General features: G+C 38.0%; 2 protein-coding genes and 1 non-coding gene across 4 annotated transcripts; 2 read left to right on the plus strand and 1 right to left on the minus strand.

The window, feature by feature from the left end:
- The first annotated feature begins 1,146 nt into the window (after positions 1 to 1,146).
- Positions 1,147 to 13,103, plus strand: LOC103698541. The gene is made up of 8 exons (XM_039115375.1): positions 1,147 to 1,567; positions 2,104 to 2,166; positions 2,983 to 3,708; positions 4,283 to 4,417; positions 7,408 to 7,491; positions 9,167 to 9,226; positions 9,492 to 9,581; positions 12,593 to 13,103. The coding sequence occupies exons 1-8, from the start codon at positions 1,226 to 1,228 to the stop codon at positions 12,878 to 12,880; spliced, it is 1,788 nt and encodes a 595-aa protein (XP_038971303.1). The 5' UTR covers positions 1,147 to 1,225; the 3' UTR covers positions 12,881 to 13,103.
- Positions 13,104 to 14,660: 1,557 nt separating this feature from the next.
- On the plus strand, positions 14,661 to 21,258 carry LOC103699938. 2 transcript variants are annotated; one of them, XM_008781928.4, is made up of 3 exons: positions 14,661 to 15,016; positions 17,516 to 19,495; positions 20,297 to 21,258. In XM_008781928.4, exons 1-3 carry the CDS (start codon positions 14,936 to 14,938, stop codon positions 20,525 to 20,527), a joined length of 2,292 nt encoding a protein of 763 aa, XP_008780150.3. In that variant the 5' UTR covers positions 14,661 to 14,935; the 3' UTR covers positions 20,528 to 21,258. The 2 variants fall into 2 exon arrangements, with proteins under 2 accessions (XP_008780150.3, XP_038971302.1); XM_039115374.1 differs by lacking the exon at positions 14,661 to 15,016 and having other exon boundaries at positions 17,825 to 17,986; positions 18,147 to 19,495.
- Positions 21,259 to 21,907: 649 nt separating this feature from the next.
- TRNAC-GCA lies at positions 21,908 to 21,979 on the minus strand. The gene has a single exon. It is a non-coding gene; the product is annotated as a tRNA-Cys (tRNA).
- Between the last annotated feature and the right edge of the window lie 234 nt (positions 21,980 to 22,213).

Genomic DNA, 22,213 nt, shown 5'->3' on the forward strand with positions numbered 1-22,213 from the left:
GTTGATTGCCAACCACACTCGTGCGCCATCTGTCAGACCTTTGAAAAGTGTGAAATAAGTTAATCTATCTCTTTCCTTTTTTGAAAAATCTTTTTAATAATATTTTTTCATAAAAATAATACAAGTTTACATATTGTTTGCCTTGACATGATATTATTATTTTACATATCATGCTTCATTAGATTTTATCTCGTTATAAAAGTTCTTTTAATGGATAATCTTTTATAAAAATATAGGAGATCAATATTAGCTTTCCATAATTATATATAAAGTCCCTAGCTCCTTGTAATTAAACTTTTAGAGTTTGTACATCTTTTTCCAAGAAAGATGACTCAGGAAAGTATTTATTGATGATATTTATTACAATATCTAATAATCAATCATTATGGTCATTCATCTTCAAATTTATCTTTCTATATGGGAGAACATAGCATTTGTACGCTACATATTGCACGCTAATTTTATCTAGGATTTCTTCTAGTCACTCCTTCCATTCTTTGTTTAAACAAATGCAGTGGCATTTCCGCGAATTCCACCACCAACCCTCCAAGTCGGTGCTGCGGCAAAATCGATGCCGGCGATGATGCGGGAGCCGACGCTGCACGCACGAAGCCGGCCCCGCCGCCACGCCCAGCGGCGTTGCGAAAAAGGGAGGCGCGTCGGCTGCGGAAAAAGTGTTGTTTTTTATTATTTTTTTCATTAATATTTTTTTAAATACCCAATTTTGCATAAATATTTTTTAAATTGATATTTGTATGTATATTTATGTCGAATTCTATTATTGTACTAATACCTCTAAATTTAAAAAATTATAGTTATGTTAATTAAAAATAAAATAAAATATTAAAATTATGCTATTGCTTTTTGCTTTTTTTTTTGCTATTAGAATCGTAATCAATTTACATATTTATTCATTAAAAATATTTTAATTATTTTAATTTAAAATTATTAGTTTTCTTAACCTCGTTGGATAGCATGATTCATATATAAAAATAAAAATAAAAAAAGGTTTAATGAAGTTACGCATACAAATACCAATTTTGAAAGAATGTTGATGTAAAATCTGTATTTAGTAGGGCATTTCCGTCATTTCCATCTCCGGGAGGCGCTATTTTGTAACGCACCTGCTATTTCCTGTATGTGAGGCAGGAGGCGTGGGCCCCACCCATCGCTGCCCACGCGTACCTTAATCGACTCGGGCATCGCGACCGTCACGATTCACACCATGGGAAAGAGGCGGTTCGCGCAAGTCTCCACCAGCGAGGACGAGGACGAGCCGACGGGGAACGACGCCGGGGAGCGGAGAAGGGGACAGAAGCTCCGCGTCGAGGAGGGAGAGGAGCGACAGAACGCCGCGGAGACGAGCAGAGGCGCCACCGCCGCCGGCGGAAGCAGTAGCGGCGGCGGCGGAGGAGGAGATGGAGGGAGCGGGAAAGGAGAAGAAGAGGAGGAGACGCCGCTGGAGGACGCGAAGCCGAAGGGACCGGTGCTTAGGGTTTCTGGCAAGGGGAGGCGGAAGAAGCGGCACTACCGGTCCTTCGAGTACGACGGAAATACGTTCGAGCTGGTGAGCTTCTGGAAATATTTGGTCTTTCTGGAATTCTAAGGTTTTGGTGATCCTGGCTTGCTGTCCGGAGTTAATCTTGTTTAATGCTCGGATTTTGTAAAGATGTTTACCGTTTTTCGATAGTGTTTTTGAAATCTTCTGTCGTTTTAGCTATCTTTGACCTTTCTTGGATTCTAGGGTTTTCTATGTTCTTGGTTTGCTGGAGGAGTTGGATTCTTGAGCAGTGTTTTCGTTTAATCCTTGAATTTTGCGAGGATATTTACTGTTTTTTGGCTAGTGACTGTAGATTGACTTTGATTTTTTTTTTTTTTTGATTTTTTTGTCTAGCTTTGCTCATTTTGGTATTCTAGGGTTTTGAGGTTCTTGTTTGCTGTAGGAGTTGGGTGGATGACTATTGCTTTTTTTTTTTGGTTTCTTGTATTTTGGCGGGAGATTAAACTTTTCTTTTTTTCGGCAGTGATTAGAGGAAAGGGAGGAGAATAGTGTTTGATTGGTGTTTTTTTTGTGTATGTGTTTTTTTTGGATGCTGCATACAGGAGGATCCGGTGCTCCTGACTCCGGAGGATAAGAGACAGAAGCCCTATGTTGCGATTATTAAGGTGATTTTTTTTTTTACTGATTATAAGCTTGGATCCGTTGTTTTGTTCCTTCTGTAGTTTGTTGCATTGGATATGAAATATGATAATGGGACTGTCTGATTTCCCTCGGTCCTCAGCTCTACTAGTAGTTAAAAGTGCCTTACTTTTTCAGACAGATAGATCAGTCCTCAGTTCTTATTGTAGCTATATTGCCTTACTTCTTCACACACACACACACACACGCACACACACACACACGCAGAGATCCTATCATTAAATTGAAATTCTAAATTCACAAATATTTTGTGATGCTTGAAGCATTAGTTGTATCCTATCATTTAACGTGCATGATCCTATTGATAGATTTTATAACACAGTTGGTTTGATTATAGTTTCTGAAACAATAATTTTTCCTCTTCATTGTTGCTATGGTTGCTTCTGCATCTCATTTTTTTATTCATTCCGGACAACACTGTCTGCAAGCTCTGATCTGCAATGCTATAGGAACTCGAAGCTTTTTCTGTTTATTTGAATGTAATGTATATCCCAGGGTCAAGTACATAGCATGTTAGTTCAATCTGGACACTTTATATTATTTACTCTATTGTATTTAACTAGATGATTTTCTTATACCTTGTGGTGAGACCTCATTTTGAACTATGTATCTAGACTATCTGCAGATAATATTAGCTCTGTGCTTTTCTGCACTGTATTACCCAATTCTGGGTCCTGTCCTATCACTTTCCTGGAATCTTCTGGTTGAGATTTTTATGATATTGATGTTCATTTAATTTACTTGTTTGTCTTTAACTATGTAATGCTTTGTTTTTGCACTAGGATATAACTCAAGATGTAGATGGAAGTATGATGGTTACTGGGCAGTGGTTTTACCGTCCCGAAGAAGCTGAAAAAAGAACTGGCGGGAGCTGGGAGGCAAGGGATACCAGGGAGCTCTTCTACAGTTTTCATCTTGATGATGTTCCAGCTGAATCTGTGATGCACAAGTGTATTGTCCACTTCGTGCCTTTAAACAAGAAGTTACCACTTCGATCGGAGCATCCAGGTTTTATTGTGCAAAAGGTTTATGATACTGTTGAGAGAAAGCTCTGGAAATTAACTGACAAAGATTATGAAGACAGTAAACAGCATGCGATTGATCTCCTGGTTCAGAAAACAGTCAAGCGTTTAGGAGATCTTCCAGATATTGAGCCTGAAGATGCTCCTGCTGATGATGCTGATCATTCAATGAGTAAAAGGAACCTTGGTAAAAAGCGCATGCACCCCATTGATGTCTCAAGAACTGATGATGCACCTCCGAGATCTGACTATCCGACAAGATCAGATACACCTGGAAGCTGTACACAGTATAGAGCAATCCTAGCAAAATTCAAAGCATTGACTGGTGATTCATATCGTGATAAGTGGTTGGATAAACTTCTACAAGGAATTAAAGCAGCATGTTCAAAAGTAGATGCATCAGCTGAGGATGAAAGAACAGGAAATGGTGTTTCAAATCATAACACAACTGGTAGCAACACTGAAGATGCTGCCGTGGGTTCCAATGTAAGTGGTGCATATGTTCCTATCCTGCTAAACATACTGTATTTTTATTATATTTTCTTAGTAGAAACATATCTTATGGTCACATGGATTATCTTTCTGGTGGAAAAATTAGCTTTCCTGTATGCAAGTATGTTGGTTTTTATTTAAAGAAAATCCAATATATGCTAAGTGATCATCTCCAAAATCTTGTTGGGCCAATGCTGCAATTAGCATTGTTACCTACTCTTAATCATTTTCTTTTGTTAACTTTTAGCTTACAGTTTATGTTGAGGAATCTCATAATAGCAGGTATTTTATGTTCTATGTTTTGCTTATGTGATTTGTTTTGGGAATTGGGTATTTCAATGCTTGTATAGGCAATAATCTTTGTTATCTGTTTCAGTTACGGCAGTTGGTTATGGTTTGGTTTTTATTTTTTTTAACATAGATATTATGAATTGCTTTCAAATTTTGAAATATTTACAAGATACAGTCAAATGTTTTTACAAAATGAAATCTCCTTTCATTGCTTTATACCTTTTTTTTTTTTTTTGAGTTTTGGAACTTTCATAGCTATCAAATATTGTGTCTACAGTCTTCTGGAAGAATTTGCTGGCCGGATGATGCTGTCCCAGCAATAACTGCCCTTGAGAGAGCTACACATGAAACTCTGGCTTCTGATTTTCAGAAATATAACCAGAAAATGAGGCAGTTGGATTTCAATCTCAAGGTAGAATAATTCTTTGTACTTAGCTTTAGTTCATTGCATCATAACTATACTTGTAATCTTGCCCTTACATAAAATGTTGAAATATCAGCATTCAAAATATCAGTTTATATGATGCTTGTGTTCCGTGCCTGCTTGCAACTCTGAATTTGCTTTCAGAGAATTCATGGAATAGCTTGAAATTAATTTCCAAAGTTCTTTTAAATAATATTTCCTTGAGACTTATGTGATTGACATGCAAATAGTCACTACTGGGAGTTACTTTTTGAAAATTATATGCTGCTAACATTTTTTATTGTGAATCAGACTCCTCTACTTGTAATTTGGACTTAGCACACATATTGAGAAGTTGTAAATAGAACTACATCCTCTTGAAAACACTGGCTTTTTACCACCATTCAATTCATTAGATGGCTTTGTACATGCATGTTATACAATGTTCTTTGCCAGAAGTTGTTTCTCCTTCAACCCTTCAGGTGACTTTGAAATTGGTTTTCTTCCTTCAAAATCATTCGTGGAAGATGAAGTTTGTTATTTACCTTTCTCTTCTAAGCCAAGACCTTTCAAGCTTTGCTGAAAATTTCTTTTGCATATAGGCCCATGGTTATTTCTAGGTTTTCATAAGGTTATCACCAAGTGCCTATTTTGTTTTTCTTGTAGGAATTGGGCCTATTGGCTCGCCTAGCCTGCAGACTTCTAAGGGCCTGTCCAAGTCACATCCTGTTTCAGCGTGTCAGCTTATTGGTCTGTAGGAACAAAAAGATGACCCATAGAGGTCCTTTTTTCGTCCCACAAAATTAAAGCTAGGAGGGTGTTGGATTGATATGGACCATGCTTAAGTGGGCTGTCCAATCCACGAATCTAGCAGGAAATCTAACCCAATCCTATTGGATTACCCAAACAATCCCTTAAGAGTTACAAACCTAAACCTAGTCAAGACTCATGGACCTATTGGTTAGGCATGTGTCCAAACTGCAAAGATAGACCTATAAAACTTCTATGGTCTAAGAATCGAATATATGTCTTGCAAAATTGTAGCCAATCATGTTCTGTCCTAACCATATAATACATTAGGTTATGTCACTAATTTACCAGAACCTGACCTAATAGGACCCATGCTGAATAGCTTATGTGGTATATAATGTATTGTTTTGCTCTTTTACTTGGCAAATGAGGATCCATAAAGCTGTCACAAATAATTGGGATAAAGGCTAGATGGTCATGGTTATGGTTTTACTCTAACATCCTTAATTGTTTCTTATAAAATTACTAATCACACTTGAAAACAATGTCATTAGTGAATTATTTTGAGGATATGAATTATGGTACTCACTTGGAAGTTGGACCTAGACTGTACTGTGAGCATTGGCTAGGGTAGGGGTCCTAACATGCCCAGAACTGACATGTAGACCTATTGGGTCTTACCTAACCGGACTCCAGCCTGACCTGATTCGTGGGTGGGTAGAGTTTTGGTAAAGGTTTGATCCCAAATGCCCAATCGGTCTAACCAGGTTGTGGGATACTTAGACCCAACGTGATCCTGTAGCAACCCTAGTTTTCATAGTTGTTTTTGTGACCTTAGAGCTTCTCATTGCTCTCTTCATCACTTTGGTATTAATGCTCTCAATGCTGGAATTTGGTACGCTGATACCCAAGAATATGGAAAGTCTTCGAGGTGACCTTCATGCAACCATAAGAATAATTATCAAGCATTGTCCCAGTTATGTTGAGTAAGTTATTTCATAGTTTGACACGGAAAACTGCTTGTCAATCTAACATCAGCCCTCTACCTTTTTATCGGGCTTTGGCTCGCATTGATAATGTTCTTTGAGTCAATCTTGGGCAAAACCCAATCCGAGCTTCTAATTTGAGCAGGGTCGGCGGAATCGGTATCAGGCACTGTACCGGTTGTTCGACGGCACAAGTCGGTTTGAGCTCATGTCGTGTCTTGTCGGGCCTGTAGAAGAGACATGAAAAAGAGAGAGAAGGGGAAGGCTGAGGGAGGCCAGTGGAGAGTTAGAGAGCTGCCGCACAAGGGAGGCGGAGGCCGAAGAGCCGTCGGGAAGCCGCTTTAAAAAAAATTAAGTGAAGTTGGTAATGGGTTTGCCGACTTTTACTTAAAAACTCCAAAAATAAAAGAAGCCCCTCCAGTCCCTGTTTTGAACGAAACAGGGGACCGGAGTGAGCCCCTCCTCCGCGCGGCGGCTCCTCGGCCACCACTGGCCGGCCTCGACCTTCTTCTCTCTTCCTTCCTCTCCCTCACCCTCCCTCCCCCGCTCTCTTTCTTTTTCTCTTTTTTCTTCGTCTTCTCTCCTTCTGGCGTCGGTCTTATTTTCGTCGCTGGAACCGTCCCAGTCTGCGGCCGGTAAGGCTCGGGACGTCCTGAGCTGGGCAGTTTGGGACGGTTCCGGCGTTCCGCCGACCTTGGATCTGAGTTTTCTTCTTTAATATGAATTTTCTGGGTATTTGTGTTGTAAATCAGCAAATTGGAGATTAATTGTGCTTTACAGGTGAATTCTTATCTTGGGATAGGTTTTAGTCAACAAAAAGGGTTAGAGGAGAAGAAAATTTAGATATTGCTAGTTTGATTAAATATCTAATTTTAAAAATATTTTTTAATAAGTTCAGTAATATATTTTTTATTTTTATTTCATTGTAGTGAAGATGTGAACCATGAATTTGAGCCTCATGATGATAGCATTGCCCTTTTATCTTTGCCATGTCATATATAGGATGGAGATTGGACTTACCATGCGCGCGCGCGCGCACACAAAAATAGTTCTCCTTTGATCTGTTTATGTAATTTTTATCATTTATATTTCTACAGCAATTCTTCTCTGATTTATCAATAATTCTTCCTTCCAGAATGTTAGATTTCATCTTTGATGTTGGATATAATTTAATGTTGAACTATAATAATTAACTTCTTAGAATGCTTAAAATATTTGGAGTTGCTAAGCAGTCTTTGATACTTGCTCGCTATATTCATGCAGAACAATGTGATGTTAGCTAGACGCTTACTGAATAATGAATTGGACCCTGTAGTTATTCTGAACATGTCTCCCAAGGAACTGAAGGTATGCATCCATTTCCAAACAATTATTTCTAATACTATTTCTTTGTGTTATCTCTTCTGTATTTTCTATTTCTGCACGCCCCTTCGTTAGACTAGTCTATAGTCCACTTGTATAAAATACATATGCATTTAACTGTTGGATTTTAGAACCAGTGAATTTATATTTACTAGCTGATTGTTTGCTTTTTTCAATAATGAGTAGGGACTTTACAGGGATGTGTACATTAGTTGTAGTAAGACTAAGAAATACATGATCTTTTTATGATGCTTACTGACAAACTTCCATTGAAATTAGGAGGGTGATAATTTGTGGCCTAAAGCTGGTGCTTGGATCAGGTTTGTGTTTGAGGAAGGTTATGGAAAATACTACAGAAGTATTTTCAAAGCACAAAAGTCTAGTGGACACTATCTCTAGAATGTTTGAGCCTAATGGTGTCAAAAGTTTATTTTAGAAATATTTAAAGAATTAAAGATTTATACGGGTAAGATGAAAAAAAAGATAACATATTATTGATTTGATTGAGTGTATTTGGTCCAGCAGAATCATAATAAAAATTACCAGCCTGTATTACACAGTAAATTCAAAGGTGCAATCATGGTACGCTATTCCATACCGAACCAGATGGTACGGGACGTATGATATTATACAAATTCGGTACCGATACACAATACGGAGGGTATATCGGCACTCGGTATACCGAACCGGCTTGCGTACTACACATACTGATACAACGACAGGGTGGCACTGGTACAGGGCTCGGTACCGAGACGATGTATCTTGAGTGCAATAAATCACGAGATATTATTATATCTCAGAGTGATAGAAACTGAGAATTGGGCACTGGTGTATTTGGTTGAAGTCACTGCTCAGAAATGCAAGCATCAACTTCCCTGAACTAACCTGACCCGCCAAAGTTAGGTCAGCACTTTCTAGAGATGCTAAGGCTTGAGCACAGCAGTTTAGTTTCCCCTTTTTTTCATACCGAACATGTGGAAGTGGTGACTTCTGCCGGGATCTTAGCACTTCCTCCAAACGAAACATGCTCCAGCCTTTGGTAACTGGAATTAAGAAAGAAGAGGACTAGTATTTCAAATGCTGTAACATTAATTCTTTTTGAGTTTTTAATACATGTTAGCTTGAGTGGTATTTTTTACTTGGTTCACTATATAGTTATATGTGTACATGGTCCACTACTTGAATAGCAGAAGCAAAATTATTTAGGTAGTTCTATACAGGGGAGCAACATAGCAGCTGGGTGCACTTATAAGTGATCAATGGAAGCTGGGTGCACTTATAAGTGAGCAATAAGCTATGATGTGGACCCTATATGTAGTTCTTGAGGATTGAGCTGAGTTTATTTACTCAAGTAGAGAACAGTTGTAGAGCTTTTGGTTGTGCGCATCGTCAGCTACCATCTCATATAGGTAACATCATTCATAACATCCATAATATTCATGTTGTTAAATAAAATCTAGATATGAATAATATATTTTTGTGGGTGGGGGGGAGGAATTTTCATATTTCAAATTGTGTGTCCATATCCGGTGGTTTTGTTTTTACTGGTGCATGTAACTGATTATGTTTTGTTTTGGGGTTAAATAGATGGTTCAATATTTTGTTTTGTCCTGGTGCATGCATATTGGTGTTTTTAACTGTGTGCCCTTGATTATTTCAGGATGGTTTGCTTGCTGAAGAAAAAACAGCAACAGAACCGGAAGAGTCCAAACAATTGCAGGTGAATATGCTGATCTTCATGAATGTACTGATCTTGCAAATTCTTTATGGGAACTGGATTACCATAAATTGCATTGGAAGAATATTTGTATCAAATGTGAACTAGAGAGTGACACTTGTCTTAAGAGAAAGCTAGTACAATTCAACTTCTGAAGGACAAGTGATAGTTTTAATTTTGGAAGCGATAATTTTTTAGATATTAATATGTCAAGAAAAGTCATACTTTCAGCTCATCCTCAAGTGTTCTATTTGGTTTGTGCAACCAGATGACTGATGCTCGATGCTCAAGATGCATGGAGAAGAAAGTAGGGATTGCTGACATTATCCAAGCTGGAGGTCAAGGTGATAGATATCAGGTGTGCACATAATTATGGTTTCTGTTTTTGTTTGTTGTTGTTGTTGTTGTTCTAGTTTTCTACTGCATAATGGTTTGCTTAACCTGATTGATAGCTAGGAATCCTTATTCTAGTGCCTTTATCTGGGAGCATAACTTATCTTTTTATTTTAATTTTTGACCAAAAAAATGTCTTGCATCCAGACTATAAGAAACTTTGGGAAAATAAATACATTTATGATTTATATCATAAATTTATTTTTTTTCCAAATGTATTCTGTTCATTGATGGTTCTGAAAATTATACAATAAATATTTTGATTCTCTGGAATTATAGAGAATGCATTGCAGAGTCTAAAAGAAAAAGAGGTTAGATATACAGCTATATCTTTGTGATTATGTTGTAGAAGTAGGCATTTCAAATTTACATGCAGTAGCTCCCTTTGTGGTGGAACATTTTGGAAAAGAAATTAATCAAAATTCTTCCACTAATAACATGGTTTGGTGCATCTTGAAAATCATTTACTGGAGCCTGAGGGGGGAACTAGATCAAGTATTGAGGTATCATGTGTTGCGAAACATTTACAGCATTTGCCATGTGCAGATGCCCACTTTTAGTTGCTTCTGAGTTTTTTAGTGCTCACATACTTGCTATTGCTGCCACAATTTTGTCCAAAGGAAAACAATTTTCAGATGTGTTCCTAATCCAAGGCACCAATGGTTAGTTTCAGAAAGTAAAGATTTCCATTTTTAGTTGCTCCTTGCTTATTAAAATGTTGGTCATCATTTTGCAAGCATTATAGAATAAGCATTAATAGAGTCTTTTACCCTTTTTTTTGGAGGAAAGCCGAGTCCATTCTCCTCAAAACCTCTATTAAGATGTTATAGATAGCTGAAACCGATGTCTGGGAACCAACCTGGGAGATGGAAACTTTTTTTTGTGTGGGGGAGACGGGGTGTTTGTAGATCTACTGTTTGGAATAAAAATCTCCAACTTTGGAGGGGTTATCTTGTTGCTTCATTGGTTGTGGGTTCAATTCCTCAATATCTGTATATGAGAAACGGTGGAATATGTGCAGGAAACGGAATTCTGCAATGAATAAGCAGCATGTCTCTCATTGAACTTCTGCTCCCAAACTAGCAAATATAAATGCTGTAAAAATAATAAAGTACTAATAAATTACCAAGTAATCGCTGGTTTCAATTTCTAATGTATGTGGACTATTAATGTATTGGAGTTTCTGGATTCAGATAATTAAAACTGAGTTAGAAATTTGGTAGTAGTATTCTGAAGAAGAGTTAATCCTGGGGCCCAAGGTCGAGGAATTGTAATTCCTCTAGATCTTGAATTAATTCCCATGTTTGTAGTGGAAATATAAATGCGGAAAAGTTTATTCAGGAGAAACTCTTTTGGTTCATATATGGTGTGATGAACATGAGTGATGAAGAGAGTACAATAACAATTTTTTTTCTCCTTTAGATTTTGGCGACTCTGGTTTTTTGTGTTGAAAGTGTTCTGCTCACAAGTCAAGGCTGTAATTGGTTGACAAACGGAGATGCAGAAATGCAGACTTGTTACTCCAACCGGCAAACCCGAACCCCGACGCTAACCTGATGATGAATGGGCCCAAAGCCGGACCCATTGAAATTTTTGGGTTGGTTTTTGGTTTGAGGTTTTAAATCAAACCCGAACCTAACTCAGCCAAACTCACATAATTACCTGGTGTATTATGCACATACATACATATGTACATGATATTAATTTTATTTATATATCATTCAATTTCTAAATTCTTAGCATATGAAACTTTGTTCTATAACCTAGGGCATAAAAAATAAAAAGTAATGACATGTTAGAACATATTTGGATGTTTATACTTGACTTTGGGCGATGTGTATCTTTTCAGTTTTAGCCAATTATCTTTATATGGTTAATCATTAAGAGTTGCTTGTTATGTAACAGGTACCGGATGTTTCATTTAAACTTCTCAAACCATGGATTGTTTTAACTTGATTGATTCTTAAAGATAAAATGTTTGCTACCTGATAGGTAACCAAACCTGATCTCCGCCCGAACCAATCCCAATTAATATTTTTATGGCCTGAACCTGACACGATGCATGAAAGTTAGACCTAAAACCCCAACGGGTATAGTCTGGTTTTAGACCTGATAGCACCCAAAAATGAGATAAGATATTGCATTGCAAGATATTGTTAAAATGATGTTATGTTGTGTTTAGATTGAAAGACACGATACTTTGTGATTGTTATAGGAATATCATTAGTTGGGCCAGAATGTCTTTTGACTGTGCAGTTCATAAGATCAAGTTTTATTAAGATTATTCCAGTTTAGGCTTTGGTAAAGGCTGTGTTTGTTGGTTTAGTCCATCCTCTGGAACTTAAATATAATCGTTGTAATAAGAAAACTTGGGCTATATAGTTAGGGAGGTTTGTAGCTGGTGAGGTTAAAAATACTCCTTGTTGTGAATTGTTTGCCCAGGATAACATCTATTAATAAAGTTGAGATACAAACTAGTCAATTCATAATCATCAATTGATAGATTCACTGCTGGGTGTTATAAGCGTCCAATATATTATGGTTCAAATGCTAAATTATTCTCAAGTTTGCTGAAATTATGCTTTAAATTATGATACTTTTCCAAAATAAGGCATAAACCCTTTTCTCTTGACTGGTTCGATCATTTTATCAATATATGCCTTTATAGTTTGAGGGTGAGCTTTGGTGCAATGGTAGGGTTGCTCTATTGTAACGTAGAGATCACAGTTTCGAAACACAAAAACAGTCTGTCGATATGTGGAGTGAAGGCTGTGCACATCTGATCCTTCTTAGAACTCCATAATAGCATAAGTCTCATGCACTAGGCTGCCTTTTTTTTGTTCATTGATATTTTAGTATCATCATCTCTGATCATAAGTTTTCCTACTACGAGTTTGCTAACATTTTTCGTCTTTTCTCTCTTTTCTTGTCGGAGATGAGCACTGACCTTTTATGTTATATTTTTAAATAATCCAGTTGGAGTGCACTGCTTGTGGTTACATGTGGTATGCCACTAGAGATGCCATCGCGTCATTGACGATAGACACTGCCGGTGTAGTCGGAAATGTGGGCACAGCACCCTGGGCCACTGCCAAGTTCGAAGCTGTTGAGAAGCAGCTTGTGAGTCCTCGAGAATCTGAGAAGCCAGCACCTGATCTTTTCAAGAAGACCACGGCAGCATATATACCTGCCTTCGAAACGCAGAAATCTTTCAACAGATCAAAAACAGAGGAGCCTGCAGCAAATCGTGAATCTAGTATATAATTTTCGATGTAACCTTTTCTTTTCTCCCCCCTTTGTATTGAATGCTTGGTAGAGTTGTTGCCTGTAAAGTCTTCCATGGTTCTAGGGTTTTTATTGGTTCCTTCCAGATTTCATGTGCAGCCTTTTTTTTGTTCTGTTTTACTTTAACCGGTGCTTGGCACATGCAATGCACAGGAGGATGATCTTAGTTTTTTCTAGATGTTGATGCAAACATGTTGGTGTACTTTGGAGAACGGTAGCTTGCGCTTGTTTTTCAGGCGATTTATGGTTGCATCCCAGCCTGCTGGCGGGTGGTAATTCCTTGTTCCACATTCCAAAGTGGTTCTGTGATGGCACCATGATCTCCTCCGGGAACCTGCAGGCTATGTTGGCTTTGAAGGATGGACGCATCCAGGCCTGAAGGGTTGCATCTTTGTAGTCAGCCGGAGTGAACAAGACGTCAAAACGTTTCGACGATGGCATCTGACAACAGAGCGAACTATAAAAGATAAATGCCCGTTCCCCCTTATGGATATGGCTATGGCTATGGCCACAGAAGACCAACGTGCATGAGGAGAAATTCTAAGACACAAGTTCGAACTTGAGGATTGGAATGCGTCAAAAGTTTACTGAAGTCACGGTGCAGCATATCAATCTTCAAGCTATATAAGGATGTTCATGGGATGCCTCTGAATCTGAGCTAATAAATTTCAATTGGGCATTTAAAACTGAGATGGTTCCTCGAGTACTTTTATTCTGTTGGAAACTTGGGTGTAATCGTCTTTCACTTGAAGCTGTTTCACGCTAGCAAGGTCTCTGGAGATCTGAAAGCATCGTCTTCGATTTGTATGCTGTACCCTGGCTTTAGAGGTCTGGACAACTCTTCGAGCTCAAACATTCCTAATTTTATTTGAGGCTCTGTTTACTATGCTGGTTGGACCGCCCGGAATGACTAGAGTTTTCAGCAACAAATTCGTGGAGGCAAGGAAGCTAGCTGAGACTGCCTTTAGACTGGCTACAGAGTTCCATCAAGCTGCTGCTGACTCAAAACATACCTTCCCAGAAAGGATCGTTCCTTGTATCCAGCCCATCTATCTATTTATTACTCGATCCATCCTGGTTTCTGGGCAGTCCCCACGCCCGAAGAGATGGACGAGAGTCCAGGAGCATTCCTCTGGTGCTGGATTCAGCCTCAGAAGGTGCTTGTCAGCTAGACTCTTCCTCACGCTCTGCTGTGGCGCTGCATTGGGAAGGAGTACGTGCTGCCCCACTTCTGTTGCTTGGCTAACCGGCCTGCCTCAACCTGTCCTCAAAACTCTTCGTATCCCATCTTAGCTTATGAGGATCTCCGCATCCTACTTTCATATTTTATTGACTTGTTTGGTTTGCATGGAAAAATTTTTTATTAAATAATTTTTTCTGATTATATAATGCTTAAAAAATAATTTTGCATATTTAGTTGATATATAAAAATAATATATTTTAAAATATGGTTGAGTATCTATTTTCTTAAAAAAAAATTATGCAAGATACCTATTTGTACCCTACTATATCATGAAGACTAAGGTTATATTTAGAAAAAAAAACTACTCTAATTCCCACCCAATAAAAAAAAAGTGACTTTCTATATTCCATATAATTTTTTAAATAAAATATAAAAATTTTATTTCCTTAAAAATTATTTTTATTTTTTTAAAAAAATTAACTAAATATAATATTTTTTATTTTTTTATTGGCCATATTTTTTTCCTCCGCTTGTTATTTATGATTTCATATTGCTTTTTTTTTTTAATCTTTTTCTAACTAAGGGGGAAATGCGAGGTAACACAAGCACTCGGGAGCAACGATTCTAAGTTTTATAAAACAAGCAAGAAGAGAACCACAGTTCATTCGAAAATTTCAAAATATTAGCAGACGCTGAACTCGCATCAACCCTCCCTAGCGCCCCCCGCAAGCGGCCGTTCATCCCTAAACAGGCACTAATCTCGGACTTCTAGGAGTGTTGTGGATATTGATGTTGGCTTATTATTTATTCTTCCCCCCCAAAAAAAAAACACGACGGACTGCCGAATCCCGATGACGCTCAGCATCATCATGCTCGTTAGGAAAAAAAATCCTCCCTGGGCTTCTCTTCTCACCCTCTTCGTCGCGTGCAAGGTACCCTTCTTTGCCTTTGGCTTGCTTCCCGCTGGGTTTTCGGTGGATTTCACACAACAAAAGTTAGGATTTTGTTAGCCGTCGTCTTCCATTTCCATGATGCAATACTGCTTTCTTCATCACGAAAGGTGGCTCTTTTATGTCTCTTTATGGTCCCCCCGTCTCTTTTAGTTTGCTGGGAATGGGGACTTGGGGCCATTTAATCAGTATTAATGCTATCTTAGACTGGAATGCAAGTCTATATGATAGCTTCAGCCCCGATGTCCATTTTCAGTTTTGCATTTAAACTACTTTCTCAGTGAAAAGGGGGATGCTGCAAAATAATCGCTTTTTAAGATTTGTTGGCTTGTTTGCTTCCCATCTGGGTTTCGTTCCTGCACTGCATTCCGTTAGCTCCATTTTTGCCCAGCAATCTTTGAGAAGATCTGCTCTGGCTTCTGCGTTTCAATCATAGCAAATGGGTATCAGTTCGCTTGGATCCGGATTTAGTTCTATAGATTTGTTTAGTGAGTTTTCTTCTCTTTCTTCTTAGTTAGCTTAGTTTGTTCGAGGTGTAGATAAATCAGGGTTAGATATCATGCAATAGGATGTGAATACTGAAGCAAAGATCGAACTTTTGTTAATGGTAGGTAGGGAACTTGATTCGCATTTCATTCTAACTCATTTTTTTACCTTTGATGTGCTCTTGATATAGAATACAGAGGAGAGAGCACCATTAAGTTCTAGTTATGGCCTTGGCGAATATTAGTGACTGTTTTTGTGTTCATATTTCAAAGTAGCGTTGCTCTTTGAATATGTTCAGGTTATATCTTTGGTGTTTGATTTAGCTAATTATGTCTTCAATTAAGTTCGTTTTGCTTCGATAAAATTAACTTGCATTACTTAAGGGCAATGTGTAGATTTTATACTACGATGCAGACAACTGACCGTTAGGTAGTGTGTTAGACTGTCAGCGCATCCCTTTGCGTGTATTTCATGAATTTTTCACTGTCTATTCTTCTGATTTTGCATTTTAGCACCATTCATTTCATGCTCCTTAGCTTGCTGCCTGTAAGTCTCATTTACACTTTGAAATTTGAATAAATCTTTTCTTGGCAAGTAGTCGCATGTTATCTCTGGCCATTCAAAAAAATCCATATGTACTGCTTGCTTTGTTTTTCCCATTATTATAATTATTCTCTGGTTTCCATCTTCTTCAGTATGTAATTTTTGCTCTTTTATCAATGGATGGTGACTATCTTGTATTGTACGATTAAAACACAAATAAGTAGGCTTTTTAATAAATCCCTGAAAGTTTGCCAAATCTTGTTACAACTAGGTGATGTTTTTGCTGAAAGATAACATGAATAACAAATGAAATGCAAGATATTCTGCTTGCTTCCACTCAAATGAAATCTTTTTTCCCTTCAGGTTACAATTGATCAAGCCATGTTTATATTTTTGAGATGCAAACAGCAGGTATCAAGTTTTGTTTACTAAGTTTATTATTATTGATCAAGCCATGTGATCCAATCGGGAAGAAAGGAAGATTTTCTTCAACCCGCTCAAAAGAAAACTAGAAGAAGATGGAGGAATATCAAAAGTAGCGCTTGAGTCCCCCTTTTTTTAATTGATTCATTAAAAAAAGAGGTACATAGCCTCTATTTATAATGTGAGGTCTACCCTAACACAATTTGAGTCGGATTTCTCTTCTTAATCATAGGACTTTTTTTTCTAAAATAGATATTTCTAGTAGAAAAAAACTGAAACTCTCGAGGAAGTAGATTTCAACTTCTACATCAACTCTACCTTCTGCCGCTCCATCTTATTCTTATCGAATAGAGAGCTACCTCCGGTTAAAGTCTTACCAAAAAAAAAGGTTTAACTGGCCTGTTTCGGGGCCTAAATGATGAAATTTTGTCTCGATTCAACCTCGAGGTTGGCCCAAAGTTGTAGATCTCAAAAAGATATCTAATTTTAGAAAAAAAAATCATTCAATCGAGCATTGTATGACTAAGTTATGGCATCCGGAAGTTTGGCATGCGACTCGGCTTTTCGATATGGCGGATCTTGCTTCTGCACCCTGTTCAGCCCTGCTCGTAGTGGTCAAAGTGGTCACATTGAGTCTGAAGATCCTCCTGAATCACCATGTTGTATCGGGTCACAGTCCTTAAGTTTGGCAAGGACACATTTACCCTTATTTATAATTTCAACATCAGTTCTTTTTCTGATGACTTACATATTTCCTTCTCCTATATGCTTGGTAATAGAACATATGCCGGATATTTCTTCCATGCTTGACTTTTAGTGCCCATTCTTATGTTTTGAACGTCTAGCAAGGAAGAAATTGACTGTTACTATTCTCTTAGCTGAGCAAAAGCAGTCATGCATGTAATTATTGGTCAAATTTGAAAATTGCTTCAAAAATATCAAACAAATAAAATTTAAATCTTATGACATGATATATTCAGGGTGGATATTTTCCCCTTACATGACCTGGTTCACTTATGGTCATTGCAGGTCAGCACAAGCATGGGGCTAGATGTAGCTTTGGAATGTGAAAATTGCTGCCAAGCAGCATCGAGGCTTAAAATTGTTCATCCTTCTTCTGACAACAGTCCGAAAGAAGAGGAAAGTATAGAATGGAAAGCCTTGAGGAAGAAATATTACTTAAAAAACTTGAATGGTGACTTCTGCAAATTTAGCTGCAGTAACTCTCCTAGTTCTCATTGCAAAAGCATGCCTGCTAGGCCTGTGAGACGAAGTTTGAAAGACAATGACGTTTTTAAGAGGGGTTCTGTATATCAAAGCTCTAGGGAGATAAGAAGAATGAGAAAGTCAAGAGAGGGGAGAAGGAATGTAAAACTCACCCACAGTGGTAAAGGTTTTATATCCTTTGAGATTATTGATTCCTTGTCTCATATTTTCCAGAATGAAGCTAGTCACTGTCGGCAGGAAAAGATATCACCATGTGCTTCTCTAGATGCAAAGGTAAAATCAGCACCTACTGACACAAGCCTCTCAATTCAAACAAGGTCTATTGAACCTACTGATGTGCCCTTGTTACCCGAAGAGCACTCAAAAGTCAAAAGTTTATACCCAAGTTTTATCTCAGCAGAAAATAGTTCAGCATTCCCTTCTGCAAATGCAGGTCTTGAGCTATTTGGAAGAGGATTAGTTCAAAAGTCAAATTTAAAAGGCAATCAAAAAGTGCTTGGTGCTGAGAATGGCAATGAAGCCCTTCATGAGCAAGACATGGTAGACACCTTGACCAAGTCATTTTCAGCGAAGGTGGGAATATCTTATCCACCTTGTCAGTTAGAAAGAGATCTGTTCAGAGTCAGCACAAAAACTTGGCTTAACCCTCTCAAGAAGATGTTGAATCCTATCATGAAATCCAAATCTCAGCGAAATCCATCACTTCTGGAAAGAGAAGATACTGGTGTCAGAACAACTGATTCTGCTAACATGAGGAGAAATAGTATGTACTGCAAGTTTTTATCAAATGATTTTCTGAAGGCAACAGAGAAGTTGGAACCAATTGTGAGAGTGATTAAAAGAGACCAAGGGTCAGTTCCAAGTTCTTCGCCGGTTCATGTACAAGGTACTCTTAGATTGAATTATAAGCATGGTACTCCATATTTTGAATTCTCAACAAAAGTCCCAGATGATGCTCTTTCTGCAAAGGCATGGAAAACGGATAATGCATTTAATTGGGTCTACACCTTATACAGCTGTAAAAAGAGAGGTAATAACATTGGGTCAGGGAAAAAGGACAAGAAGGGAGAGTCTTTTCCGTTGATTGGCCAGATGCAAGTTTCTACTTATTTGTGCTTAGAAACGAGTTGCAATGCCACTTCCAATCAATCGACTGTGACAGAGTTTATTTTATATGACATTGCGCAGGCAAGAAGGAGTCTTGCAGTTGAAGAAAGATCTCAGTGTTCTTCCATTCAACCTTTGGACATTAGTGCTGGTGACTTGGTTGTAGGTGGTCCTTTAGAGGCAAATTGTTCAACAGAGCCAGCAAATTGCCAGTATCCTGTTAGACATGCTTTGAGCGAGTGTGACTATGATGCTTCATCTTTTTACCCCTGGGAACCTGCAGACTTGCATTCACACCTTGAAATTGCAGCTATTGTAATTCAGATTCCCTCAAATAAAAAGGAAAGCACCAAGAATGTGGAAATGAATGCAAACATCACAAGAGAACACCTGAACTTATCAAGTGTTTCGACCATTGATCAAATAAGAGGAACCATATCCAGCAGATGGAATCCTGCAAATGTGAAGGTGGTCACTCCAAGTGGCACACATGGGTTGGCAGCCACTGAAAAAGGTGGCCCTTCGTCATTACTTGATAGATGGAGATCTGGTGGAGGCTGTGATTGTGGTGGCTGGGATATGGCCTGTCCAATTTTTGTTTTTGGCAATTCAAGCGGTGTTGTGGCTGATTGTCCAACCATGGGAAGTCAACCCCCTATTGCATTATTTTGTCAGGTATATCCATGTGCATTTTTCTTTTATTTGATAAAATAAATTGGTTTAAGCATGCATACAGTTCTGTCCTCAAAGACTGAAAGCAAGTTAAAGACGATGAATGACTTTCAGTAATATGTGAATTGATCATCAGAAAATATATCGAGCTTCCATTAACTTTGCAATATGGAATCTATTAACTTTCCATACCCAAAAAGTTTCACCTAGATTGATCTAAAATGGCTAAAAATACCATGATAGTGATCAGGGAAGTAGACACATCAATTGGAATGGGATTCATTAGCAATTTTGTCAAAAAATAGTCTGTGGCCTCCAAGAGTACCTCTATCAATTACTCTCTGATGGTGGCTGATTAAAATGACTAGACATGATTTTTTACATATTTTGGCAGATAATATCATATGGGAACTGAAGATCGTATCAACTAAATCTACCACTACAATCTCAGATTGTGCGTCTCAAACCTACCTGATATATTACAATGATTTTGCTGTTCGATTCATCAGAATATTTTTTCCTTTAATATACATGGAATATCACTGGATGAATCTTTCTATCCTTTTGTTCTGATTTCTGGCATCATATAATTAGTTGGAGGGCAAAAGATATTAGAATTCTTTAAACCAAGTGTATCATGCATCGACTAAAGATATTAGTCAAATTATATCGCTTAATATCCTCTTAGCATTACAATTTGTTTTTATGGTGCAAATACCAGAACCATGCTCTTGTTTGGCTTCTCGGAACTTGTCATATCTTTGTATACATTACAATTTTCACTGTGTCAATTTTTTTTCACAGGGAAGAAAAGAAAAGATTTCTGCTTTGTCTATTAGCCCTGATGGGGGAGGACTCTATTCAGTCCATTTTCATGCACAACTGTCTGCTTTACAAGCATTCTCAATTTGCATTGCTCTATTGCACAGTTCAGTAACTTCTCCACCGGTCGATGAGCAGAGCAGGCAGAGGTTACATTCTGATTTGCTGAAGTTGCCACCCAGGGAGCAAGTGAGACACTTACAAAGGCAGTAAAAAACCAAAGAGAAATAAACTACAAAGAAGAGAGTCAAATAGGTCCACCATTGTTAGTTCCTAACCTGCACTTCTGTTTCAAGGGAAGGAGTACATATGGCGAGAGTGTGAAGAATACGATCAAACCGAATGCCAGGAACGTGGATCTAGAGCCACACCAACTTGCCAAAATCTGCTAAGAGTGGATATGGGACCTTGAATCTCATGGAGACGGTATAAATTTCAACTGGTTGTACCTGTCATCTGCACAGAAGTCTTGTGGTTGCACCCTGCCTTTGAATCCTGTGGATGGTCTACCTGGCTTGGACACAGGTAACAGGTACTGAAAGATGGCGCATGCGTCAAGACTCAAGTAGATGCATGTCAACATGGTTTGTTTAAAATGAGCGACATTAGCAAGATAAACTCCGGCATGGCCCTATGTGGTTTGGCGCAGTTCTGGCCTAACAATTGAAGAGGTTTGGCAAAGGTTTGGCCTACCATACAGCTTAGCTTACGATCTTGAAGAGGATTGCCCAAAAAAGTAAGTTACCGTGTAGATTATAATAATGAAGGCAGCTTAGCCCATATTGTTTATTATCTAGGAAGAGCCATGCATCTGCATTTTGTCGATTCATAATTGTTGCCTCACTTTGCTGGTTTGTTCTTCCAAAATATTTTATGCTGTGAATATGATGCTGTAATTGCACAATGGAGTTCAACCCAGCAGCTTTCAAAGACTCTTTTATCAACTTGCGCAACTCTATTCATTCTAGTTTCTGATTCAATTAACATATCACACAGGTTTCATGGTAAGATTTTTAAGAAATAAATGAAGAGTTGATTTCTACCAATAAGTTCACGAGAAATGTGTTTGCTTGCTGTAATGTTTTATGATAACATGGGAATGTATCTATATGCCTTCATTTGTCACAAAAGGCCTTTGGTCACAGGGATTCAAACTCACGGGAGATTAGGAAGTTGTTAGACCCTGAATTTGAAAGGACTCAGCTGGAGTCCCAGGACTACCAAAAGAAGTCTCGGTGACTGGAGTTTTCCTTTCCCCTGGTTTATGCGAGAACTTGAATGTAAGTTTTTTTTTTTCTCTTGGTGCAAGTGAGACATGAATTTTGGTAATTTAATTCAAAAGAACGGTTACCTTAGAAATAATAAAAAAATAGAAAAATGGTTTTGTAAGTTAAAAATTAAACAAATAGAAAAAATAAATAAAGAACGGTTCTATAAGCTAAAAAGTTTTAAAAATAGAGATAATTAAAAAAGAATGGTGGTTTTGTAAGTTAAAATGATATTTTGTACATTAAAAATTAAAAATAGTAAAATGGTTTTTTGTAAGTTAAAAAGAAGATTAAAATATAAAAATAAAAAAAATAAAAAATAGCGAGGGCCCTACCGGGTTCGAACCGGTGACCTCTTGATCTGCAGTCAAATGCTCTACCACTGAGCTAAGGACCCGGTCTAGTGCATCAATTTTCTATGAGCATTTTCAGGTTATCAGTGCACTTTATAGTCATCCGCAAAATTCTCTACTTCACAACCTAATTCAGATGGATAAACCCGGGCGGGTTTGGGGTGTCAACCCTCGTTCCAACCCCAGAAACTCTATCCTGATTTCGCAGTCTTTGGCTGAGATGGAGAGGGCTGGGTATATGATAATGGGATGAAGTTAGAGCTCCTCTCTAGTCTTAT

The sequence above is a fragment of the Phoenix dactylifera genome, chromosome 18, assembly GCF_009389715.1.
Source record: "Phoenix dactylifera cultivar Barhee BC4 chromosome 18, palm_55x_up_171113_PBpolish2nd_filt_p, whole genome shotgun sequence".
Classification (NCBI taxonomy): Eukaryota; Viridiplantae; Streptophyta; class Magnoliopsida; order Arecales; family Arecaceae; genus Phoenix; species Phoenix dactylifera.

Coding starts and splice junctions, on each gene's coding strand:
- LOC103699938 (XM_008781928.4), top strand. CDS start 14,936: ATGACGCTCAGCATCATCATGCTCGTTAGGAAAAAAAATCCTCCCTGG. Junction 15,017..17,515: donor CCCTCTTCGTCGCGTGCAAG/GTACCCTTCTTT, acceptor TGGTCATTGCAG/GTCAGCACAAGCATGGGGCT. Junction 19,496..20,296: donor CTATTGCATTATTTTGTCAG/GTATATCCATGT, acceptor TTTTTTTCACAG/GGAAGAAAAGAAAAGATTTC.
- LOC103698541 (XM_039115375.1), top strand. CDS start 1,226: ATGGGAAAGAGGCGGTTCGCGCAAGTCTCCACCAGCGAGGACGAGGAC. Junction 1,568..2,103: donor ACGGAAATACGTTCGAGCTG/GTGAGCTTCTGG, acceptor TGCTGCATACAG/GAGGATCCGGTGCTCCTGAC. Junction 7,492..9,166: donor TGTCTCCCAAGGAACTGAAG/GTATGCATCCAT, acceptor TGATTATTTCAG/GATGGTTTGCTTGCTGAAGA.